Source organism: Synchiropus splendidus, chromosome 13, assembly GCF_027744825.2.
Source record: "Synchiropus splendidus isolate RoL2022-P1 chromosome 13, RoL_Sspl_1.0, whole genome shotgun sequence".
Taxonomy (NCBI): domain Eukaryota; kingdom Metazoa; phylum Chordata; class Actinopteri; order Syngnathiformes; family Callionymidae; genus Synchiropus; species Synchiropus splendidus.
Genome location: NC_071346.1, coordinates 6798250 through 6823328, shown reverse-complemented (window position 1 = coordinate 6823328; position 25079 = coordinate 6798250). Strand labels below are relative to the sequence as shown.

The window sequence follows — 25079 nt, the reverse complement described above, 5'->3', positions numbered from 1 at the left end:
TGTACTTTTAATGTGTCACAGAACAAACATGGCCGCGACAATCTCAGTCATCACTCAACCCGATTTACCTCGTTTACTTTTCAGGTGAGTCAAGTCAAACGACTGTGACGTCAGTCAGGACCAGGAGGCACTGTTGGTAGCTGGCTTTTTATTTACGCTCAAATAATAAACAAGGGATTTCATCGACTGTTAAGCATATTTAGTGAAATAAAAAACCAAAAATACACATTACTGCACCAGAATAAAACCTGACTCCATTCATTGTTCCCAGCCACAACGTCCTTTCACGTCCGTCCCCAGCACACGCCCTCAGATAAACGCTTACAAAAAATACTTTTTATGCCAAAATATATCTGTACAGTGTCAACACACGTTCAAATAACACGACCGCAACATGAAAATACAAAAGCATGACTGAAAAGTGGGAACATCTCTGAGTATATTCATCAACTTAAGACGTCAATTGACACGTCTTGAAGTGCTTTATTTACAACAGTGGACCCCATATAAGGTCTGATGTTAAGACAATCTGCCCATTAAAGTGACATTTCGAGTGTTTTGGAGCTGTAGTGCTATAACTTATTCTTCGATTGCACAGAGTGGTCAGCACTGATGTCAGGGGTTTGAGAAAGAAGCATGTGATGTGTTAAAAAGGTGATCATGTTATATACAAACTGACATTAAAATAATCTATTAGGTTTAGAATATGAGAGTGTTATGAAAATAAATAGTGTCTCTCAAGTGGAGTTTCCAGGTTTTGTTGACGGCACGCTTGAAGATCTGATTTTCTTGGCACTTCACGACACACCAAACAGTTTCAGTCACTCTACAGAGCACATCGGAAAACAGCGCGGTTTTCTCAACAAACATGGAGACAACATTTGACACAAAACAAGCATAAGGCCACGAAAATGAACATCTAGAGACCATACAGCCTCCGTCAGAGGCGTGACATTCAGTGCATCAGTGGTTCTTCTAGGTAAGGCATCTGCGCGCCTTTTGAATCCTTTCTTTATTTGGCAGACAAACACACATGCTGCCCACAAACGTGTCCAGAGTGTGGCTGCTTTTGAACAGACTCGCCTGTTCTACATTCCAGTTGTGATATCCAGACGCCATCTTTCCTATCGTCCCCTACTTGGGCTGCAGTTTTTTCGGCGCGGCCTGTTTCTTCGACTGCCACAGGTGGTTGGCGATGGTGATGGCGTCCACGCTGGCGGACATGGTTTTGGCCGGGATCAAGCTGAACTGCTTCCTGTCCGAGTTGTACTTGTACAAGCCCTCGATCATCTTGGGGGTGATGGTTTTGGGGCCGATGCCGGCCAGCTTGGTGATCTCCTCCGCCTCTGGACAGTAGGCGTAGACCGACCTGAACTGGCAGCCGGCGTCACGGAACAGCACCAGAAAGTTGTTGGCTTCCGACTTCTCTATTTCCTGCAAAGATTTAGGGCATGTTCATTGCTTTATCCCTTGGAAGTGTTTGCAACACTTACATCAAGTATCTTGTTTTTCTGACCCTCGTTGACCTTCCCGGCTAAGCAGCAGTGAGCCAGCGCGTTCTGGATGATGTACTTGTTGGACTTTGCACTGGGTTCCTTGTATAGTTTAGGTCCTAGAGGAACAAATAAACATTAGATGAATCCAGATTATGATGCTTTAAGCGGCGTCAGAATTGGAGGAGACTGAAGCTAGAGACAAAGCTGAAAAGGTAATAGTGAAAAAGCTAAAACTGAATTGAAATATTCGGCCAATAAATCTCCTTTACATCTCCTGTTTATGTGTTTACATTAAAGTTAGCCTGTGTTAGTTAGAGACTACACACAACAACAACTCACATCTTCAAGCACAGCGTTCCTCTGCGCTCCCATTTTTCATCATATTCCCATTAACCTGTTTCAAATCCTGTCCTGTTGAACCCTACATTTTGAAGGTCATGATATCAGCATTAGCAAGGGAACAAGCATGTGGTGCACTTCCAAGTACTGAACTTTTTGATACCTGTATTTTCTGGACTATGTGGACTTGTGTCGCTGGTCCTGCGGCTAATTTCACATATTCTAAAATGCTATTTCTGACTGTGTTGCACCCTGATAATCTTGATTCTGTCCCACCAGCGATCGAGAAGGTCGCCTGAAATCTTGCGTGGTCATGCACTGACAAAAAAACACAACACGTATGAGAGAAATAGACATGTTTATGTTGGTTTTTGGTGTCTTCAAATGGAAAAATATCCAGCGTGAAACATAATAGTAATAAAGTGACAGGAACAATGTAGCTGCTCACGGAACCGTCCGACACCTGAAGGTCACAGCAGCTGCAGATGAGTGATAATTATTTACTTCTCATAATTAAAAGTTAATATTTTACAGGAATAGAAAACCCCTGCCTTTGCTTCCTTGTTTCTCAGTCGGCTAACTTCAAGGCTACGTCCCGTTCAAGCACTTCAAGGCAGGACGAATACAAATGACCTTGCCGGTGGACCTTTGTGGTGTTGGTGCTGCATGTAACTTATTTTGTAAAATAAATCTCCCTAGAAAATGCAACTTACGTATGTTTTTTTTTTCTCATGATGCATTTTTGGGCCACATAAGGTGACTTAATGGGCCAGATTTGGCCCCTGAGCCTTGAGTTTGACACGTGTAGTAAAGCCTGACAGCAAGTTCAACTGCCCGAACCAAGAAACAGCAGTTGCACATACTTGAGAACGAGAAATAACTAACATTTGACACACTGAATGTAAACTTAAGAAGAATGATTTCACAGATTTCATAAAAAATAAAAAAATCTTTCATACGTAATAGACTATTTCTAGATGACTGACTGACGAAGTTTAACCCTGTCACTTCTAATTATTAAGAATAAAACGGATGTATTTTCCTGTTAAAAAACAAGTTTTTATTTTCCTCATTTACTGATTTATTCTCGCCTATTTAATTTAAAATATTCATAACTCAAGTTTTATTCTTCTTCATCAGGAGATCTCAATGCTGCTTTTTCTCCTGTCTATGCCACGAATTCATGCGTATTCCAGTCCCAAAACGAGGCCTGTATTTAAATACCCCGCTCCTGTGCTGAGAGGAAATAGTCCCAGGTACCTGTGTACTCTGTGTTTGAAGGAGTCGACGACGTGGTGGAATCGTTCTCCCAGTCCTTCTCTCCATTGCGACTGCCGGTAGATGGGTGAGATGAAAACCCATCGGTGGAGTCGGGCCTGCGTTTCATAACAAACCAGCAGGTTACACGCACAAACAAAGCCTGTCTCACGCGGTAGCAGAGACGTGCACATGAACCCACAGTGAAAACTGAAAAACAAGGTCAGACACTGACATACTTCCAGAGCTCTGTCTGCTCTCTTACATTGCAGCTGACTACAGCTCATGTGTGCTAGCAGGCTGTGCAATGAGGGATGAATGGGTAAGTTCAGCCAAGCGGAGTGAAGCCTCTCTGCCATCTTAAGCCTCACTATAAACACAGTTGTTAGGAGCGCAGCCAGGCGACAGATGAGAAAGTCACACGTGCAGGTCGGACTTTTCTACGGTGGTGATGTCATGTTGCGCTACACACAGCGGAATGATGCCAAACTATCTTGGAGGTTCTGATTCTGAGGCGTTACCAACCTTCCCTTTCTTTCTTTAGGAGAGTTTAGAAAGAACGGAACATGCGAAGAGGCTACTTTGTTGCCTCTGAAGGAAGCATGCAGGACAAAGAACAAGGGAATAAAAGACCATTATAGACACAGAAGTTCACATCAGGTTAGAAGCAAATTAAAAAAAGATCTCAGTCAAAACAGGAGTCCGGTGTAAGAGGAGGGGAGTGCAACAAAAGAACCCAGCTTAACAAGAAGTTTCACACTAAATGTCTTATTGTTGTCACATCATTTGGAGCTTCCGTGACTTAGAAGACACCAACAGCACTCACCTGTTTGCCTTCTTGTTCTCCACATGGTCGGCCAGTGTCAGTGAGGCCAGAGACACACTAGACACAGAGAACCCTCGAGGACGCACCCCTGCACCAGCAGCAAATAATAGCACAACAAAACTTTGTTATCTCCAAACACATCCAAAAGCCCTCTGTCTTTTCTGCTCACCTGTCACTTTAGCAGGGATGGACGGCTCCATGATGTCTCTGTGGATGGACTTGGGTCGCGGCTTCTTCTTGAGGCTTCCAGATCGAGGCTTGATGACTTCGTTCATGTCCTCCATCAGTTTGAGCTGCTTCCTCCTCAGATACTCGTTCTTGATGTATTCTCTTCTGGCCTTCTCGTTCTCTTTCTTCTGCTGCTCCTCCTCGGCTTTCAACCTGCAGACACCAGTGGAGACCCACATGATGGTTCCGTTGTTTGGACAGATGGATGGATGGATGGATGATAGAAAGATAGATGGGTAGATAGACAGAGACAGAGATAGATAGATGGATAGATAGATGGATAGATGGATAGATAGATAGATGATAGATAGATAGATAGATAGATAGATAGATAGATAGATAGATAGATAGATAGATAGATGATAGATAGATAGATGGATAGATAGATAGATAGATAGATAGATAGATAGATGATAGATATAGATAGATAGATAGATGGATAGATAGATAGATAGATAGATAGATAGATAGATAGATAGATAGATAGCATCAGGTAGGAGTCAGACAGTACGAAGGAATAAAAAGTTGAAAAAAGAGCGACGAACCGAGCAGCTTCTCTCTTCTGCTCCAGTTCCTGCTCCAGCTGTTGCTTCTTCTCCTGAGCCTCCTTTTCTCTTCTCAACCTTTTCTCCAGCAGCGCTGCTTTCTTCGCTGCCATGTCGTCGTCTTGTTTCACATCGTCCTGATGTTCAAGGGAAGAACAAACACATAAAGAGCTCTACTTATTTTGAAAAGACCACAGTCATCTTTAAGGTAAATACTTGAGAATATCGAGGTTATACAATACATTTTCTGGGTTCAAAACGTGTCGCCTTTAACGCTCACCTGGAAGAAGAATCCACAGCACATCTTCTGCTCCTCCCCCCAGGCGTCCCCTCCACTCTCTCCCTGAGTCCCAGCAGGCTTTGGTCCAGACACACTCTCTGCAGCCTCCCTCCTGTCCTGAGGTTCTCCTCTGTTCTCGGACATCGGCTGGATCAGAACCTCTGCAGTCCTTGACTGTTCAACGTTATCCTTAGACTGATCTCCCTCCTCCTGTTCCTCACGTCCTCCACTTTTGAGCGAGTGAGGGGCGGTGACACACGTCGTCTCAGCCTCACTTTTGTCCTTGCTTGTCGCCTCCTCATTCCCCAGGTAGGCAAAAGAGCTGCTTTGGGTTTGGCTCATGGTGAAGCGCCTCAGTCTGGGTAAGCTGTCCACGGAAGTCGGCGTGTTCAGCATTCGGCTGAAAGGTGTGACCTTTAGATCTGTTGGTCGTGGAGTTCGAGGCGTCCTGGCGTGAAAGGACGCAGGTCGCCGCTTGATGCCCGAGGAGGAACGGTTAGAAGTGCGGTTGGAGCCAGACGAGGACAGAATAGGGGACAGGGAGCCGACGGAGCCTCGGCCAGCGACGCTGCTGCTGCGTAACTCACGCAGCTGCCTGAGCAGCGAAACACCAACATGAATGACGTCACACTGCACATGGCGGAGATGAACAAGAGCAATACCTGTGAGGAGATGGGGCGGGAGGCGGGATGACCCAAGCTTGCTGCTGCTGCTGCTGGTGGTCTCTCATGGCCATGATCTTTTCCTGCTGCTGAGCCAAACGCTGCATCTCGTTCTGCAGGAACCCCAGCGACGTGTTCAGCCGCTCGATGGACCGCGTGTATTCAGCCAAGTCCATCTCAGCCGGAGTCACACCTGCAGCGAAACCAACCATCAGCTCAATGAGCGGCTGCAGCCGCGATGAAGGACGCACACCTCCTCCATCCTCGCAAGGCGTTTTGGGTGCCGCTCCGTCCGGCTTGCATCGCTCGGCTCGTTCCATGTTGCCCGGGCTCGGCGGCTTCGAGGACACCACCGCCTCCGGAGTTTGTGATTCACTCTGGCTGAGAGGAGCGGTGATTCCTTTTCTTCTCACCACATTGAGGAAAGCTGTTCTTCCCATTCTCTGGCGATGACGAGTGAAGGCAGCTTCTACCTGGAAGGTCAAAGGTCAAGTCTGTCACCTAACATATTAAATTCAACATTTTTATATATATTTGATACTATACTGTTTTCATCCCCTAAATAAAAGTATAATTTCTTTAATAAATATCGTGAATTACCCCACAGTTTTACATAATCCAATGGCTACAGTGATACTGTCTCTTTTTGGTGACATGACACAGCAGGTGACATCACTCCAACCCAGGCGCTTGTGTCCCAAGCAGGCAAGTTTATATCATTTATTTACTCTTTTTAGTAGTTAGATAGGGCAGGTTAAGACTGACCTAACCACCACAAACAGAGCAACGGTTAAGATGGAGTTTAAGCTTTCTACTGAAATGTAAAACAAAGAAACTGAGTGGTCTAGTTGTTATTTTTAAATTTCACTAAGTCCAGGTGAACATTTGTTCATGGTGTTCACTGACATGTGATTGAGGAACTTTGTCTCAAGCACAAGCAGCATTCAATGCAAATGCAGTGCCCAATTTGTGCGCAGAAAACCATCTGTTTTGGTCGGTCAATATCATTGTGCAGACGGGAAAACATTTCTGATGTCACGTCTGCTGTCCTTCAATCACTGCCTGTTCTAAAACAGCATCATGTTAGCTCTGGGTTTCTCACCTTCTTCTTCTGGGCTTCAATTGCTCTGCGTTTCTCTTCAAGTTTCATCCTCAGCTGGATCATCTCTGACGCTATCAAATGCGAGGGGTCTCTGCGAGCGGGCGTAGTGATTGGCAGAGGCGGGGAAGAGATCTGGAAAGGAGAGTTTATAGCGTCTTGAAGCTGACAGAACTCGGCAATGTGAGTTGATACTTCAACTGTCGGTAGGTCTGACAACATGGATAAGGGTGTGTAGATCCAGTTCGTCTATACCTGAAGGTTGTTTCTCTGCGTATACGGTGAACCAGAATCTGAACTCTCTGGCGTTGTTCCTCCGCTGCTCCTCCCCTCCAACTTCCTGAACTTCTGTTCAGCGAAGCTGGTCATCCGCACCAATGCCCCGCCGGATCCGCCCGAGGACGATGCAGGACTGACAGTGTGGGATCTGGGGAGGGTGGGCGCTGAGTTGCCTCTCATAACTCCGTCGCTGCTTCTACTGTCAGCTTTAGGAGCATAAACTGCTTTGCTTTGGCTGCTACTCCTCGCAGGCAGGGGGCACGACCGGGTCATGGCTTCACAGTCAGGGTCCATGTCTGAATAGTCTCTTAGAGAGGAGGAGTCCTCGTCCAAGCTTTGGATGTCCTCTGTCCTCACGTGGATGCCTGTGTCCACCTCATCAGTGGACACTGAGTTAGCATCATGGTCATTAAACTGAGTTTTAGCCGAACCCGGGTCGTCTCCTCGACCCGGGACGCCGCTTGGCTCTCCCCCGTGAAGAAAGAAACCATTGTCTGCGCTGCCCACGCTCAGGCTGGCGTGGGGCAGCTCTGTGTTGTGGATGATCTTCAGGGCTTCCTCTATGCTCGGAGGAGTTGAAGGGCTTCGGTGGCCAATACGGTTACCGTGGTGATAGCTAGGGCTGTGATCAGGAAGAACTCCATTGGAGCACCTGCGGGCCACAGAAAACAGGTGAAGCTCGTGATTTCATTCTCATATGTGAAGACCTCTTAGGCTTAAAATGAATGGAGGACAACGTTTGAGTCACATAGCTGAATATTTACTCAAATATTCCTATTTTTATAAACTAAATTGACACATTAACATAGATAGAATCATTCACACACTTTCAATGTCGCTTAAAAATTGAAATAGTGAAGCATGTAAAACCTATAATATGGATCAGAACCAAGTTAAAAATAAAGTAAATCCTCAAGTAGATTTACTAGAACAGTTGCAGTTTCTTGGCAGACATTCAATGACACCATATAAACAGAGAGTGCAGAAGCACTTTTGTGTACCTGCTTTGGTTCTTGACGGAGAAGGTGTTGTTCCGTGCCAGAGGCTTGTTGGAGGTGACGTCTTCCTCCTCCTCCTGTATGTGTCCACCCTGGCCGTTTACATTAACAGGCGTGAGGGAGACATGGCGCTTCATGCCTCCTCGAGGTGCATAGTGAACTTTGAAACCCAGTCCGTCGCTGCTGGCCGAGCGCGTCATCCCACGGGAGGCTGCAGCTTCACATGGCGGCATTGTGGCGTCGCCATCCAGAGGAATCTCAAAGGAAATTCCCCGCGAAGTCGTCCTGAAGGAGGAGAGACTTTAGCAACAATTTAAAACGTCAACTCCAGATGCGCACCTTTTCTCTTTGGGCCATGTTCCGACACAGCCGTCCACAAAAGACATTGAGGTAGATTTCTTCATAATACCTGCGGGAGAAGTACATATGAATACTGGCGCAACAATCCCTGTCTTCATGTAACAGATCAAAAATAAACACATTAACTAGATAAAACAGTTTAAACACACCAGATTTGTAAAATAAAAGTCGAAGACAAGAACCTCAATGTTATTAACATTGTGCTTAGGGCCACTAGAGGGCGCAAAGTACTAAACCAAGCGGCAGTTTAAGATGTGTAACGCTTATATTAAGTTTAGTACAGTTGTTTAAAAAACTCTGAAATTTCTTTCGCCTTCTTCAGAACAATGTAGCTTCAACTTCAATTATTTACCTTTTTTTTTTACTTTAGTCTAGTACAATAGATAGATATTATGTAATAAAAATTTAACTTGAAAATGAAATAAATTTGCCAAAAAAGAAAATTTTTATTAAACTATTAATATTAAATAATAATGTGTTCAATGAAGTCTAATCCATCCATGATGTAACTTTATATTATGATTGTATTTTTTTATGATCATAGTTATGACTCAATATTGAATAGTCACCTGCAGGGGGGATACTTTCTGGGCTATCGGGTCTGTCTGCATAGTTCTGTTTGACCGGGCTGGACACGGGCGCCATGTTGGTGACAACCTCACACACTGCAAAAGGAAATTCAGAGTTAATTCAAAACACAAGCGTAAGACCAGTACACCGGCAGCATGCAAGTGATCATGTGACGTTGCGACTGTACCATTTGGGTCAAAGGTTCTGGGCTGTACAAACGAGGGTTTCACCACTTCAAACCACCAGAACAGCTCAGCCATAAACACCAGGTAGTTACTCTGCAAAGACACACACTCAAGTTGGAGCTGGTAAACTTGCAAATCAATGTGACCTTTGTTGCTAGGTGACGGGATGAGAGACCTTTTTCTCGCTGTTATTCACCGGATTGTTATAATGATGAGGAGCAAGGCAAGAGACTGAAATACATCAGGAGGAAGATCGAGTGGCTGGGACAGTCTTTCCATCATTGTGTCTTCACTTTTCCTCCTAATTGAATGGATATGTCGCTCATTTTTTAAAATGAGTTATGATTTCTTTATAGACGGGGGTTATTTTGTTTTCAGACACTGAATTTCAAGCAAGAATTCCTTTTAAAAATGGAAAGTTATCCACATAGTTTCCACTTGAGTTTATTTAAACAAGAACATGCCTAACAACACTTCAGAGAAATACAACACACCAGCCGCATAATGATGAACATGACGTAAATAACGGACGCAACTGAACAGTCAAGCGATGAAGAAAGAAAGAGACGTGACGGAGAGCAAAATGGCCAGTGCTGTTGAGCAGCATGGAAGTTTGCACCAACTGTGACTTGAATATCGATGAGTCGACCAAGGGATTCGGCAGAGATGAGGATTCAGTCCAACACCTCATTTGACACCTTTTAAAATGCTTCTTTTTTTGGGTGAAATGTGTTTTTTAGGACAATAAAGAAGAGGAGGGAGAACAGAAGAGTCAGGAGGAGACAAGCGAGGACTGTGAATCTGCTCTCTGTCTGTGTGTGTGGGAGGGGCAGTCAGCCTGCAGCTTCTCTCTCTCACACACTCACACACACACACACAAACACTGTCACAGTCCCTTCATCTGGCAACGCAGCAAAAGCCATTGTAGCAAAAAATGATCTCGCCAATACACGCAGTCTCACACACTAATGAAAACTGCAGCACAGAAATCCATTACACGGATTTTCCTTCTATGACTCATTCCTGCCTGTAAGAACGTCCACTCCTGCTCTACTTCTCCTCCCTGTGTTTAGACTGCAGCAAATAGATGTTTTTTTTTAAATAATAGGGCGGATGATCATTCTTTCAGATGTGTTCGCTTAGCTTAGGTCAAGCATAGGGTAAAACCAAACAAAAAGAGGCACCAAACTGAGTGGTATTATCATATGCAGTGTACCTTTATAGAAGCATGTGCATAGAGCAGATCCTCCAGGCTGAAGTGGCAGCAGCGGTTGAGGTTGGTCCTGCAGAAGTCCTGCACCAGCTGGAGGTTGTACAGACTGTCAGCTAATGACATGGTCTCCTTCAGGCAGATATCTGCTCGGCCACGGGAGGGGTCCCACGTGCACACGAGGGACGGGAGATAGCAAAGGCCAGACAGGAAGACAAGAGAAGATAAGTCAACTTAAGAGAAAATGACCCCACTTATGTTTATGACAGATGCTGGACAAACCAGGTCTGAAAACTTCTCCATGAATCACCAATTCCCCTGAAGTTGTTTTCGACAGCGACTGTAGCAACAAGCCATTTAAGTCCAACCACTGTAGCGACACTTTAACAGGGCTGAGTTGGATCCAACATCTGGTTCCCATGTGTTTGAGCTCAGAGACTCCCAAGAGTCAGCGAGCACAGACGTGAGTGTTGTTTGTCTTTGAAACAGCAGCCAGCTCTAACGGTTCTCCAGCACATTGTCCTCATGACAAACCAGGGCTGAACGCAGAGCATTTTTAGAAATGAGGTCACATGGCAGGAGCCGGTGAAGAAGTCTTTTGTTTCGAGTGATCTCACTGCCGCCCTTACAAAACTTTTCTCTGCTCAACAGCTTTGTATTTATGCTGACAAACCAATATATATATATATATATATATATATATATATATATATATATATATATATATATATATATATATATATATATAAAGTAACAGAAAAAAACAAAACTTAAATTATATATATTTGTTTTTTCTGTTACTTTTGTATATCTTGTATATTTTTTGGTTTTAGATTTATGTATTTTGTGGCCGGCAGAGGAAATAAAAAGGCCGCAATATAGAGCGATAGCATCTGGATGTGGTTACAGAATAAAAAGCGTGACTCCACCTTCCAGCCGAACAGCCTGCGGGCAGTAGAAGTGCAGCAGAGCAGTCAGGGCGCATCCATCTGTGTTGTCCTTCAGCAGGTTGTCCACCAGGGGGAGAGACGGAGCGCTCTTCTGCTGAGCCTGCTCCCTCCTGTATCGAGCCTGCAACCATGGAAACAGACACAGGCGTCACATCCATGTGTCATGAAGATGATGAACTCTGGGGCTCATGCGCATCAATCATTCACGTGTTAAAATCCGGGGGCGCAGGCTGGGCAGGGTCCACTTCAAGAAATGGATGTGTTCATGCAATTTACTGATATATAATATGATATTTGTCGATTTTAAATATATGATATTTGTGTGTGTGTGAGCTCATGTGATAGATCAGTTTGAAAGTCATTTGTCTTTGTCTGTGGCAACACATGACACAGCATAACAGTCTGACCATGAATTTTAGTGCCTCCGCCTTTTATCAGAAGCGCTGGAAAGCTGTGATGTAACAGCAAAACCCACTAGACTGAAGCTCTTCCACTGAATTTTTCATAACTTTAAGCAAAGACTTTTAGTGAGAGGGCTTTATAATACAACCCTCATTAATGTAATGTCAATGTAATGCCTTCAGTTTGTCTTCAACAGAGATGAACGTTGGATAGTCCCCAAGGGAAGATTGCGGTTTGGTGTTGCTCACCTAAAATCAGGGGATGAAGTAGTAGGTGAAAAGGCCACATGCAAATATTAATTTGACATATTAAGAGGTGAGGAAGTAGCGGGATGTGTTACGGGTTGGTGGGTTAGGAACCTGTGGGTTGTGAGTGAGCAGACGCTTCGCTGCTTGGACGGACTTACTGGTACTATTCTCCAGTACCATTTGTCTGAGGACTTGATGGAGATAGACGTTTGGACAACAAGAAACAGTAGATAGAATTAGTTATCAGACACAGAGGTGACTGAAACGGGAAAATCATTTTGACTCAGGTATTTGTTCTCCTAAAGTACAAATTCTTAAATATTATTATTGCAAACAAGAAAGCATTTTTTTTTAAGTCAGAGCAGAAGAGGTGAGAAAAAAACCTCCTTGACTCATGGACCAGCCCATTATCCAGAGCTCACCTCTCAACTTTTCCAGCTTATGAGATCATGAGATTAGCTCCAGCCATGGATCTATCTGCAGTCAGCTCAACATCTAACTACAACTTGCCGACTCTAAACAAGAAAATCACTTTTTTTTTCTCCTATTTTCTTCTTCACTTGTGTTCAACGCAGACATTCCCACAGTCAAAACACACCCAAGATGCTGCGCAGTCATAAGACCAGAGCGAAGAGTTACACACGCTCTAAGAATAGCTGAGAAGTGTCTTGTGCTCTTCCTCTAATGAGTGTGTGTGTATGTAAAGCCCTCCTCCTCCTCAGTGAATAGACTTCTGTTCTAAGTGTTAGCCGTGTGACGCAGCGCGGCCGAGGAAAGCAGCTGACTGACGGCTTACAGTGCATCTCTCCACCGACACTCTCGTCTCATAGTCAATGAAGCTCTCTGTTTGACGGGCCGCTGCGTTACGCTTGTTCTTCGCTGGCTTTTACAGCTATCCTCAAATATAAATGTAACTTGGAGATATTTTTATTTATTTAGGGCAACATTTTATGGCAGGAAAAACCAATGATTTGAAAACTGAAACTTTCTTGTTCTCTTGTTTTAATTTCAATCATGAAAATATTCAGAATATATATGTGTATTTTGCTCTTTTGTCCAAGCATTTTAAGTTAATACTTTGCTAACATGGTAGGGGCTTGCTGGGTCCATACCTGTACATATTTCACCTATGGAGTTGTGACCTGATAGTGACAGTGCGTGTGTGTGTGTGTGTGTGTGCGTCCCAGTGGATTCAGTCTTTTGTCACACGCCTTACATAACTACACTCACGGCGCTTGCTCTAGCTATTTTTGGCCATATAGTCAGTCTTATGCCTCTTTCACACACCACATTATCATAGAATACAAATCATATAATGCTGCTTAAGATAATAAAAAGTAAAATCTTTTTAAAGTTCACCTATTGTGATGCTGCAGGAAGCACTACCTTCACTACCAGCCACTAGTTTCTCTTTCTTTCATACCTATCATCTTGCTTCTCTGCGACTTGTTTGCCGTTCTCTTTCGCTCCCTGCACATTTGTGCCCCAACTGCAGACTTGTGCCAGCGTTTTTTTGCAGCTGGTCTGAGACTGAGCTCATCTGTTCGTCTGAATTGGAGAGGCGTCCGTGTGAGACTGTTTGTGTGCATGAGTTTGTGGGACATAACATAGTGTCAGGTCTACAGTTTTATAAGAGTCATGTTAGAATTAAACTTCAAATGAAAAATAGGTACCGTATTTTCCGCAATATAAGTCACCGTTTTTTTCCCCCCACAGATAATCCTGCCATTTCCACTCAGGTGCAATGCATTTAGTGACATATAGGCAGAAAAATATAGCAATTAAATAACACGTTGATGCTTTCTTATTTATATAATGGTTTGTCAGAACCCTCTTTGTTCTAGTTTATTCCTCTTCAACCAATGAGATTGGAATACAAAGAAGCTAAGTGCTGCTAAGGTAACTTTCTGTTCCTTTTCAGTCCAGGGAGATTTTGCAAATCCGCACTTATATGTCCATTGTCAGAATTGTTTGATGTGTCTGACATATTTACCTGCTTCTATAGATTCTTCCGAGCTTGCTGACTCTCAAGACTTGAAGCTAGAGGACTGACCTTGTGTGCTGAGGAGGATTCTTGAAGGGAAGCTTCTCTCAGCTTCTGCTCTTCGACCAAAATGTCCCGCAGGTGTTCATTCACCTGTGGTCAGAAAATACAGTGGTTAGGTAAAAAAAAAACAGCAAAACATGGGCCCCACACAACAAATCTTTTGTGCCAAACTCTGCATCAATGATGAAGATCTGAGCAGGTGAGAGGGTTACCTTATTGATCCAGGTGGTGATGGCGTCCTCCGTGTCATAAGGCAGCTCCTGGACGTCTTTGTCATTGTCTGTAGGCGCGGCGGAGGAAAAGCGCTCGATGCAGGTCATGACTCTCTCCACGCTCACCATCTCCACCGTGTACGCCATCATGAGGGTATCGATGAGCGCCATGTGTGACGTCTGCAGGGCGAAATCAAACCGCTTTCATAAACACACTTTGTTAACTAAAGACATTTTCACGTTTCAGCAGGCGCAAACACCTTCACAAAGCCTGACATTCTCGTGGCCTTTCTAATCACATGCCAGCACGACCACCCCCCTCTTCCTTTTCCTGTCACACCTCCTCAAAAACATTTAGCCTCTTTGTATAGGTGCTGATGTGTGCTTACCTCAGCATCCATTCAAGTCCAAACTAACTGAACAAACATCGACAGTCTCCTCGACCCAGGTGCCTTAAGCTAATAGACACAAACACGCGAGCGCTGGTCCAGTCTGTTGAGTCCAGCTGGTGAGTCACAACTTCCCTCTGGGTGCCAGTATTTCCTCTAAAAACCAGTAGATCACTGCAACAATTCCATTGTCTGCTTCAAATATAGCTCAGCTATTCAGGTTTGTAAAGCTTAACTTAATGAGGGAGACTTTAAAAGATGATTATCATTTAAATCCAACGGATTTCATCTGTGTTTGAACCATTTCAGAACTCATTTGCATACAACCTTCGTCATGACTAAAGAAGCTTATGGAAATGTGCGCAGCAAACACGGTGTGATCAAAGTTACAGCATTTAACTCCAATGATTATAATACGCAAATTAGATTGGAGTTGTTGTTGTTTGATGCGGGATTGAAATGAACATCTATTATTACTAGATTAGACAAACTTTATTGGTCCCTCGCTGAAAACAGATTTACAAATGTATGTAGGCAAGTTTCACTTAAATCTCCTTAGCCTGATGCAAACTGACTCTCTGGTAACTTCAGGAAGAAAATACATACAGTGGCACCTCGGTTTTCGAACGTCCCGGAATCGAACAAATCGGAGTTTGAACAAAAATTTTGAGATTTTTTGCTTCGGATTTCGAACGAAAATCCAGAACTCGAACGCCCCCGAAAAAAGCTGTAAAAAATATAACATGCGTGGATCAGCTGACCCACGGCACGCTGTGTTATTGTATATAACGCAGCCTCTGTATGCAGACGTGTCCCGTTAGCTCCATTTACTGACTGTTTTTTCTCCATATTGAGGTGTAAAACCTTTCCTGTCTCCACACTGGACCGTGGTAGAGTGCCACAGGGGAGGTGCTCGCTCTCCACACCTCCACTCCAGGGTTTGATGTCCTGTTGTGGGCTGGAGCTGGGACAGGGATGAGGCGAGTCTGGGACAGAGCGTGACTTGGTTTATGACTTTGTCACAGCCAAACTGCACAGAAGCGCACATTCAGAGCTGGACACGCACCGGGCACCTCTTCACTTCTGGAGAGACATCACTCACTCGGCAACCCCTCCCACATGCAGCGGCCACACACATAGAGGAACAGCCACCTGCAGCAGACACTCTACACTCACTCCTACAAAAGACTATTTTAAGGCTTGGAACGCATCATTTATTTTTCCATTCATTGTAATGGGAAAAATTGATTGAGATTTCGAACAAATCGCTTCTCGAACGGCCGTCTGGAACGGATTGTGGTCGAGAACCGGGGTACCACTGTATTCCATTTGTGGGTCTGTCAGCAAAATAACCTGAAATGCTATGAGAGATTTCAATATTTTCATGAAATGTTCAAGAGTAATGGAGTTTGGTACTTAAACCGGCACAACCACTGCTTGATTTCTACTGGGTTGTGCACACGCGTTCCGTGACACTACTGCCCCCTTCTGTCTCACTATTAATCGGTGACTTAAAATGCTTAAAAAGGTATCTAATAGTATCGATAAAATAAATGTTGGACAAAAACATTGGGTGAAAATCACTGCTAAAGCGCTAACATAGCTATACACTTGCTGCACTCATTTAGCATGATGCTAACTAGTAAGGCAACTTAATAATAAAGAGTTATTACTGATCGCTATGTAATAACCCAATGGTGATATCTGAGCTTCTGACCCAAACTATTTGGGTCTCCACTGAACCCATAAAAGCCTTTAACTGAACACACATGCCGTAAACGTGGATTTATTTCAAGTGTGTTAAGCTCCTGCTTATAGGCCAACAGACAGACTGTTGACAATACAGCTCAGATACTTTAAAACCATGTGCAGTCTGTTATCTGTTCCCTCACAAAGCTCAGTGTTTGGAGCGTCTGAACCATTCGAGGAGACGTCACACCTTATAAGGGCCGGCATGACAAAGAACCGCGGTTTGTTCCCGAGCAGCATGAAGAGAGCATCGCTGCCGTGGCCTGTGGCTGCAGGTAGGAGTGTTTGTGTACTTTTGATCAAAGCACTTGACACAGAATCTTCATTCAGCTGCGCAAACAAATAATCAAAGTAGGCTGTCAGTCAAACTTTCACTATTGTCCCTTCGCCTCCGGACAAGACTCTGTTCTTTTATTGTACGGCGTTACACCTACATGTCCAGTGTGCACTAGCAGTAAAGCGCTCTGAAAAGAATGCCCTCCCTCTCTGCATTTCCCACGCACACTTCCACTGAACAAGAGGTGGAAACACACCACACATTAACATCAAGAAAATATAGGAACAAAACCTTAGAAAGAACAAGATTTAGAGAGCGAATTTTAAGTTGTAAAATGCAACAATAATGTTTTAAATTTATTTTAAACAAATGTACGATCGTATAAATGCTTAAAATATCACATCAAGTCAAACCATATCAGAAAAATTCTTATTTCATAACATGATTAATGTTGAATAATTTGTCAAATCTAATTGTAATACAGACCATATTTTAAATATTAGAGGAATTTTGATGTGAACTAAAGTTGTATGAAAAATAAATGGACATTTTATACGGGCCGTAATTAAATTATAAAACATAAAAAGGAAATGTTCTGAGCAAACATTGGCTTAATAATTATAATATTTTAATATTATAATTATCAATAATAATTAATATTATATCATAAATATTACATAAGTATAATGAGATGAGGGAGCAGACCATATTAAAATGGTGTTCACATGCATTAAACCAGAATATGTGTCGAGATGCTATAGCAACCAAATAAGTTCTAAAGACAGTCAGGAAGAAATGGTGCTGTGAGAAAAAGGAGCAAAGGAGCCCCATCAGGTCTCCACAGCTCTGGGAGGGTCTCAGCTGTGCAGCAGACGGGATTTGAGACCCTACCCTCCAGTATGCAGCAGCAGTATTTCCCTCCTTTCTTTGACCCCTACTCCCTCCTTTCATAACCGCACCTCGTATCTTCCTACTCAGAGCATCCTTCACTTATCAGGCTGCAGACTTCAACATTCCCCTCTCATCTGTTGCTCTACTTTCCTGCTTCCACCTGGAAAGCAGCCAGTTGGAAGAGGCAGCACCCCCTCCCCTTTTATGCTCGACATGCGTCCGTCCTCTCGCGGAGAGCCAGGCTCCTCCCACTCCCCCTGAGTTATTCCACGGTTTGGAAAAAGCACTTGGTCATCATTTTTCTCAGCAGATTTACAATCGTCCACAACTGACGACTGCAGCCTGAAATGATCTGGAGTCCACAAATACGCACCAAGACGGTTACTGTGGGAAACATTACTTAACTTCACGACTAAATGCGTAACACAAAATCTCCGTGAAAAGGAGCCAGCATGAAAGCAGTGATCTCTCCTGTATGCCCTGGGTCTTTCCTTCTTTCTTTCTGAGGTCTCTTTCCAGTTCGTCTTTTCCTTTCGTGACCTCGTGCTCTGAGAGCCGGCTTGTTCACTTAAGGTCAAAGTAGCTTTTATTGTCAATTCTACCCAAAACTTATGACCAACGGGGAGAGGATTTGCTGTAGCTCGACTGATATGTTAAGTTGGAAAGTTTCACTTTGACCACAAAGAAGCACTCAAAAAGTGTGATGCCTTTGAAGTTGTTGCTAAAAATATTGATAAAATGTGTAAATATTTTGAGATCAGTTTTGAAGGCCAGGACTACAGGGACTGGTATGTGGCATTTCTGGTTGAAATTTGATAAGCAATGAGTGCAGCAGGTGTGTAGTATAATGCTAGAAATGCGGACCTGTACATGTGAAGCTGAATTTAACAATTTCAGAGATATACAGTTCCCACCTCAAATGTTTGCATTTTCTTTAGTCCTCAGAAGGCCTGAAAGTTGTGCAAGACAAAGGTTGACTTACGGTTGCAACAACTAATCGACACAGTCGTCTATAATCGACATGAGGCGACTAAACATCATAGTTCTCTGAGCACAATGCGAAGCAAGAGGAGAAATGGCGAACGCTACAGCACCCAAAACATTAATAGTACACATCAAAGGACACATACCTTCCACACCGCATTTTGAGTCATTCAAATCTAAAAACAATGTTTAACAAGTGTTTACAACAATTTACATACATACATATTTATTTATTTATCTATATACAACACCACATTCAGACATGCTTTGTTCATCAAGCAGCATACAGACTAACAAACATATAGGGTTAGGGCTAAGCTTCCTGACTGAGATCTTGTATAGATGCAACTTAAAGTTGAACTCTGTGACCTATTTTGCTGCAACATGCTTTGATCGACCACATAGTTTCTGTAATGCCCCAGTTTAACTAATGATCTCCTTTAACGTGTGAAACCTATATGTTATGTGAAGAAAAAGAGGTCGTAAAATAAACACACAGCATCACTCTCATTCCGCGTGTCACCCTGAGGGAAGGGTCGAGAGAAAGCTGCGATGACGGAGCCGCTATGATGGAAATGATTAACAGCATCCTACAGCTCTTTTTGCAGTGAAAGCTTAAATCACCTGCAGTGAGGAAGGCCAGAAAAAGAAAAAAAAATATTAAAATGTGGGGGCTGGCAGATGTGATGGCAACTCAGAAGGGCACAGAAGGGGAGAGTCAGAGACGGAGCGCCGCAGAGAGGGAGGGAGGAGACGCAGCACTGCAATGCAGACACCTTGTAGCGTAGGCACAAGATCTCCAACCACCTGCGAGTTGACATCGCTGTCGCTGAGGACAGCCAATGTCAATCGGGGAATCTGATTCATTGCATCACTCCCTTCCTTTATGTCGCTCTTTTATCTTCCAGCGACATGTTGTGCAGAGATGGGGTGGATCTGCACATCCATCCCTGACTGTTCTGCATGCGCAGGGCCCAAAACCTCCCATTAAAAGTGCAGAAGCTTGACTCGTCTTTAGCCTCGCCCAACCTTTCTACCGCCTCCACTCACTTCCATGAGCTGTCCAATACAAGACTCCCGTACATGCAACCTCTGTATTATTCTAAGACTTAAGTCTGACAGAGTGAGGGAATCATAGTTTCAAATTGCATTATCCATGAGTGGCTGAAAAGGAGCCGAAGCAAAACACTAAGACGCATCAAACTTCAGCTTGTTTGTCTACATACAAAGACCAAACAGTGAGTCATAGGTTGCTATAGGAAACCCGACATTCGTGTTTGTTTCTCTTCCAGCGACACAGAAAATGAGTGAAAAGTCAGACACTCATACTTTACACAAATACTCGACTGCTTTATATAGAGTTCATTCATTACCTGAATGAGGATAATCTAGATTATTAGTCAGACCCTGAATACGACATGACTCGTGTTTTAGTCGCTATTTCAGTTGATCTTGATCTTAAATTAACTTTCACATTAGGGCTATGTATTTGCAGGTATCTTGCGATACGATATATATCGCGATACAGGAGTGGCGATATGATACATTGCGATACTGTTAGTTCAGCAATTTATTGCAACAAAAACCATCACTTTAAGGTGGAAAATCTGATAATGCAGTCCAATATTATACTAACTTTCTCTCTCACTCACTCCCTTTATCAACAAAATAACTCCAATGTACAAACAGAAAACGTCTTTTAAACACATCACAAATGCAGCAGCACATCTAAATATCTATGTATTAAACATTGATCTAGTCAACTTGAAACATCAAGACAATATCACCGAATCAAGTATCGCAATATTTGAGTGTGTTGATATTTTCATAGACCCTTATTCCATATATTAGTCAACAGAATCTGAAGAGCTGAGCACATTTGATAATAAAAGATTATCATTTTATACAACTGACTATGCTAAATTAGGATACTTTTTTTTGGCTCTTACAACCCGATAGAAGCCCTTCATCTGTTGCAGTGCACTGTGAAACGTGTATTCAAAATAAATTCAGATTTTCCAAATAAGTTCTGAGTGTGAAAAGTGATCATATGACATCACTGCTGTCACATGGCTTTAGTGGCAGCAGTCTCAGTTCATTTACCTGGTGCGAGTGGGCGTGTCTATGTATGGCGTGTCCCACTTTTCATAAAACGTCAACTCACTCTGCAGTCACACTCACCATTTGTATGGGCGAGCGGCTGAGGTCTCTCTCCGTGACCAGTTTGTCCTGGTCAGTGACATAGAGGCCTTTCTGAGCCAGGGCCTGGATCACAGCGTTGTGTCCCAGTAGAGGTTTGACCGCATCGCTGCGGAGGATCAGGCTTCCTGCCCGACAGTAGAGCTCAGCCGACTGGAGCAGCAGAGCCACGGGAGGCTTCAGGTGTTCCTGTTTGTACTGGTCCCTGTAGAAGGGGTCCGCCAGATCCTCCGGAACCTCATCTGGTTGGAGTGAAAAAATGGAAAGACACAGTTAGAGATCTAGCTAAGCAAGTGGCCTGGGAAAGGAAAAAATGAAATATATTAAAACCTTTTTTTTTTTTAACAATATCACGGCGAGATCACGTATGACACATCAACAACAATAAGCAGCTGTGTGTAGCACCAACACATCTCATCTGCTGAGGTCACATGGTCTGCAGTCGCGCTGTTCTCACAGCTGACATGATCAAACCAGAAAACTAAAATCATGTGTCTGTTTATCAGCACTCCTCGCTCCGCAGCACAGGACTGATGTCTTGTGAGCACACAACGTGCGTGTATGTGTGTTCTGTGTGGAGCTGGGTTTACACACATGTTGCAGTCACTTATGTTTTGCTCTTGACAGATATGACACGGCAAATACCCGAATTTCAAACATGTTTTGACCGTAATGTTAAATCAAAGAATTGTATTATTATCAGACCCTATAGATAAAATATATATATATATATATATATATACAAAATGGATATATTATTTTTGATTACATAGAGGATTGTGCTACACATTACTCTGTAATACAAAGACAAACTTCAATAACTGTGCAGTTTGATTCCATTTCATACTGAGCTTCTGGCAAAAATATGCCTTGAACAGACATCACAAAAGTCTTCATTACCAAAGTTTTATTTCATAAATTCTCCCCTCACATATTTCAAAGTTCAGCTCATTATTGTGGGAATGTGAGTGTTTACCGTGTGTGTTTGTGTGTTTACTACAGGCATGAAGACTGATCTGCTCCAGTATGAGTGCGTGTGTGTGTGTTCCTGGTGCAGAAGGGTCATTTCCTCTGAATCACACCGAGGAAAACAACCCAGTAACTTCGGAATCCGACTAAAAGGTACAGCTTTTATCGTCCCTTTAAACTCGTTGGGTTTAAACGTAGTTAAAAATAAAGTCACATGGCTCTTGTGATCAGACCTCAGCAAGTTTCCAGTGGTTGTGGTTGGATGGCTCTAGCAGCCCGTGGAAGTCTCATGTAAGAAGACTTGTTTGCTGGATCTATACTCAAATAGTACTTGATATAGACCAAAAAATTGAACACAATGAGATTATCATCACCGATTTAATGACATTTAAAGCTAAAAAAATCTTGTTAAAGCTGATTTCAGTTCACTATAAAGGGGAATTCTTCTTCTTAACCCACGTGTGACTTTGTGTTTAGTTTCTTGTCATTTGTTTGAGATGGTAAGCTGTATTTTGCTCGAAAGTAATGCTCAAATTTGAAGTGTATGAAAAGCCAGCTCCAGGGAAAACCCATCTCTTTTGTGTGGACCATCAAAGAGGAAATTGACAGGAAGTAGCTGCCACAGGAAGCGCAGGCGAAGAGATGACTGGTCTCCAGGAGACCCTCAGGATCCCGACTCAGCACAGTCAGCAGTGTTATGACCAACTTGTTCTGGCCAACAGCAGCCACCATTTTGAGTTCCATCCAGTGCTAGTTTGCTTTATTTACAGTCGCTCGTCGTGTGTTCCTGCTGTGTAAATACTTTCACAGGAGTAGATCCTGTCCTGGCCCTTTGCTGTACATTTGTGTGTCCTTATGTCATACGCTGAATTTGTATTGGAGCTCGCTGATGACAGAGCCTTGACTGAGTTTGTAGAGACAAGGTTGGGTCGGTTTTTTTCAGGCGGTCCTGCTGCAACTTTGGGTCTGAAATAGTTATCAGTAAATAATGACAACCATGCGGAGAATTCAGCGTCAATGCGGAGCGCTTCATGTCACTGCGAACAGAGTTTTAGGAGACATGGACTAGTGTCCTGCTCCTACAACATAATTTTGTCTGCCTTCCGACTGCTTCTTTCATCATTCAATTCAAAGCCAATTTGTGTTTACATGTATTCATACGTGCTAACAGATGTTTCTGGTTACTACTCTAGTTGCAGACTGTCTTTCATAAGTTAGTTTGTTGTATTCTGGGTGATGCCATGAGGACCTAAACAAGCCACTTGTACTTCTTACTTCGATCGCCAGTGTCTGTGATGGAACACACTGGTGGATGTGATGTGCAGAAGCAGCAGCGGTTAGAGGGGCTGGGAACATCTGAGCATGAGGGCAGGCTACAATTACTCCAGACCACACCGAGGATGACGGCCAGAGCTGACATGCAGTCATGGGTACGGAAAACTACTGACGCAGAGAATTCGCTGCTGTTGTTACTGTTCCTACCGACCAATGTTTACGTCAAGAAAACTCATGTGTACAACTAAAAACAAATAGCCGCGAGGGATCTTCCTTTAAAAACTTGTATTTTCTACTTCTAGTCGGGCCGAAATTACAAAATAAGCTTCGCGAATTTCCAATCTGGATGGGAGAACCAACAACCCCAACGTGTTCATCTGGTCAGTAAACAGCCACAACAACAGTTACATAACATGGTCGGGCTCATGGAGCACAGTTATTTTTGCAGTAAACTCTCCATCAGTCATTTGTGGACACTTTAAATATGCAGTATAGAGTTTAGTTTTGACGCATTTTTACTTGTACATGAAACAGTTCTTAGATCCATCTTGTCCTGGATACTATGGTAAACCACAGTACGTGGAGTAGAAGAAGAAAAAGTCCCAAATATTCTGAATCATTGGAGTGAGGCGTTGCCATCTTTCTTTTGAGAACAAATTCAAGTGAAGTTGACTTGACCCTCACCCCAAAACAGACCACAGGATTGTCGCCTCAAACGTTTGTAAAAGTGCTCGCAGTAATTATGATCCATCTTAGCGGAGAATTTGGCAACAAGCATCATCGTGGAATGGTTCTGTTGAGTGAAGTATCGGGTCACTGTGGCGACAATTCACAGTCCCCCACTCACAGTAAACTTTGGAAGTGGATGTCAACTGACGTCCAACAGTCAGACCCTTGTAGGAACCAATGCTCTCCTTGTGGGAGGAAGTTCATGACTTGTTTGGGTTTGTTCTAGTGTCGTGCTCCAACTGGACCTTCAGGATTGAGCGGGTCGTGATTGGTTCCCTGTGGTCATCACATTTCACACACTGCAACTTTAACTAACCGAGTCTTGGTAGTTGTAAAGAAGCCATTTTAAATGACTCCCCGCCCAAGTTTCATGTGCTGTCACATGAAAGAAATGGGGCTCGAACCTACCCGAGCCAAAAGCCTTGGCCACCAGCCAGGTCAGGCTGCAGGAGATCTTGGCCCTGCTGAAGTCGTAGTGGTCGAAGCTCTTGATGGTGGGAACGATGAAGGTCCGTCTCATCCCCCCGTCGTCTCCCATCTTTCCCTGTCAGAGTCTCTCAGTCTTCCAGAGGAGTTTCTCCTGCCAGAAGATCACATCCCATCCAGAGCGAAAATACCCCGCGCGGAAGGACAAAAGACAGCAACTTTGGACGTGAGGCTGGCGATCACGACTGTGCTCAGATGTCACACGACCGCCGGACGGACGGTTCGGGAGCAGGATTCCTCCAGACTTGTTTCATTCCTCACATCCTGACTGCGCGCCGACATAACGGAGCAGCTGAGCCGCGCCGCGGAGAGAAGCAGAGCAATATCCGAGGATAAATCCAGGCTAGAAATACAACGAAGTCATGCCGTACACGTTGGTCCTCTTCCCTTTTCCTCCCTTCTCCTCTCCTCTCTCTCTCTAGTCTGCGCTTTTCCTGCCGCGCAGAACTGAGGATACGGCACACTGCGCATGCGTGTTCCACCCACCCTCTCTGTTCATCTCTGTCAGAAGTCAAAACAATTTAAGGGGAGACTGTCTTCACATCTGGGAGGATGAAACTATTGCACACAACAGTACACTACAAGTGGTATGTACTTGGAAGATTTTTTTTAAGAACAGACATCAATGGAAGTTACTAAAAAAAAAAAAGTCGTTGTTTATTACGTGGAAAACGTTACCGGTCTGTGAAAACTTCAGCCCAGTTGTTCTTTACAATATCCATTTAATACGCTGAAATTAAAAAAAAAAAGAGAGAGAGAGAAATCTCGATAGATATAGATATATTCCTTAATATCAATCCAGTCATTACTAATTTAGTTCAAGAATTGGCTTCTTTTGGTAGCATAACATTATTATTTCGTTGCTTTTTATATATGAAAGAGAACTAAACACTTAAAATAGAGTATAGAACATAATCTCCACACATATTTATCGTATT

The 25079-nt window shown here is 43.5% G+C and overlaps 1 protein-coding gene across 2 annotated transcripts; it reads right to left on the bottom strand.

Moving 5' to 3' along the window:
- Positions 1–119: 119 nt before the first annotated feature.
- On the bottom strand, positions 120–24571 carry camsap2b (calmodulin regulated spectrin-associated protein family, member 2b). 2 transcript variants are annotated; one of them, XM_053883378.1, is made up of 22 exons: positions 24064–24571; positions 20665–20924; positions 14194–14373; positions 13988–14071; positions 11264–11405; positions 10341–10480; positions 9127–9217; positions 8939–9034; positions 8349–8418; positions 8013–8294; positions 6988–7663; positions 6736–6867; positions 5887–6106; positions 5634–5826; positions 4972–5566; positions 4692–4828; positions 4088–4299; positions 3919–4006; positions 3618–3683; positions 3096–3211; positions 1494–1612; positions 120–1434 (listed from the first exon to the last, which is right to left on the bottom strand). In XM_053883378.1, exons 1-22 carry the CDS (start codon positions 24191–24193, stop codon positions 1135–1137), a joined length of 4329 nt encoding a protein of 1442 aa, XP_053739353.1. In that variant the 5' UTR covers positions 24194–24571; the 3' UTR covers positions 120–1134. The 2 variants fall into 2 exon arrangements, with proteins under 2 accessions (XP_053739353.1, XP_053739354.1); XM_053883379.1 differs by lacking the exon at positions 3618–3683.
- Between the last annotated feature and the right edge of the window lie 508 nt (positions 24572–25079).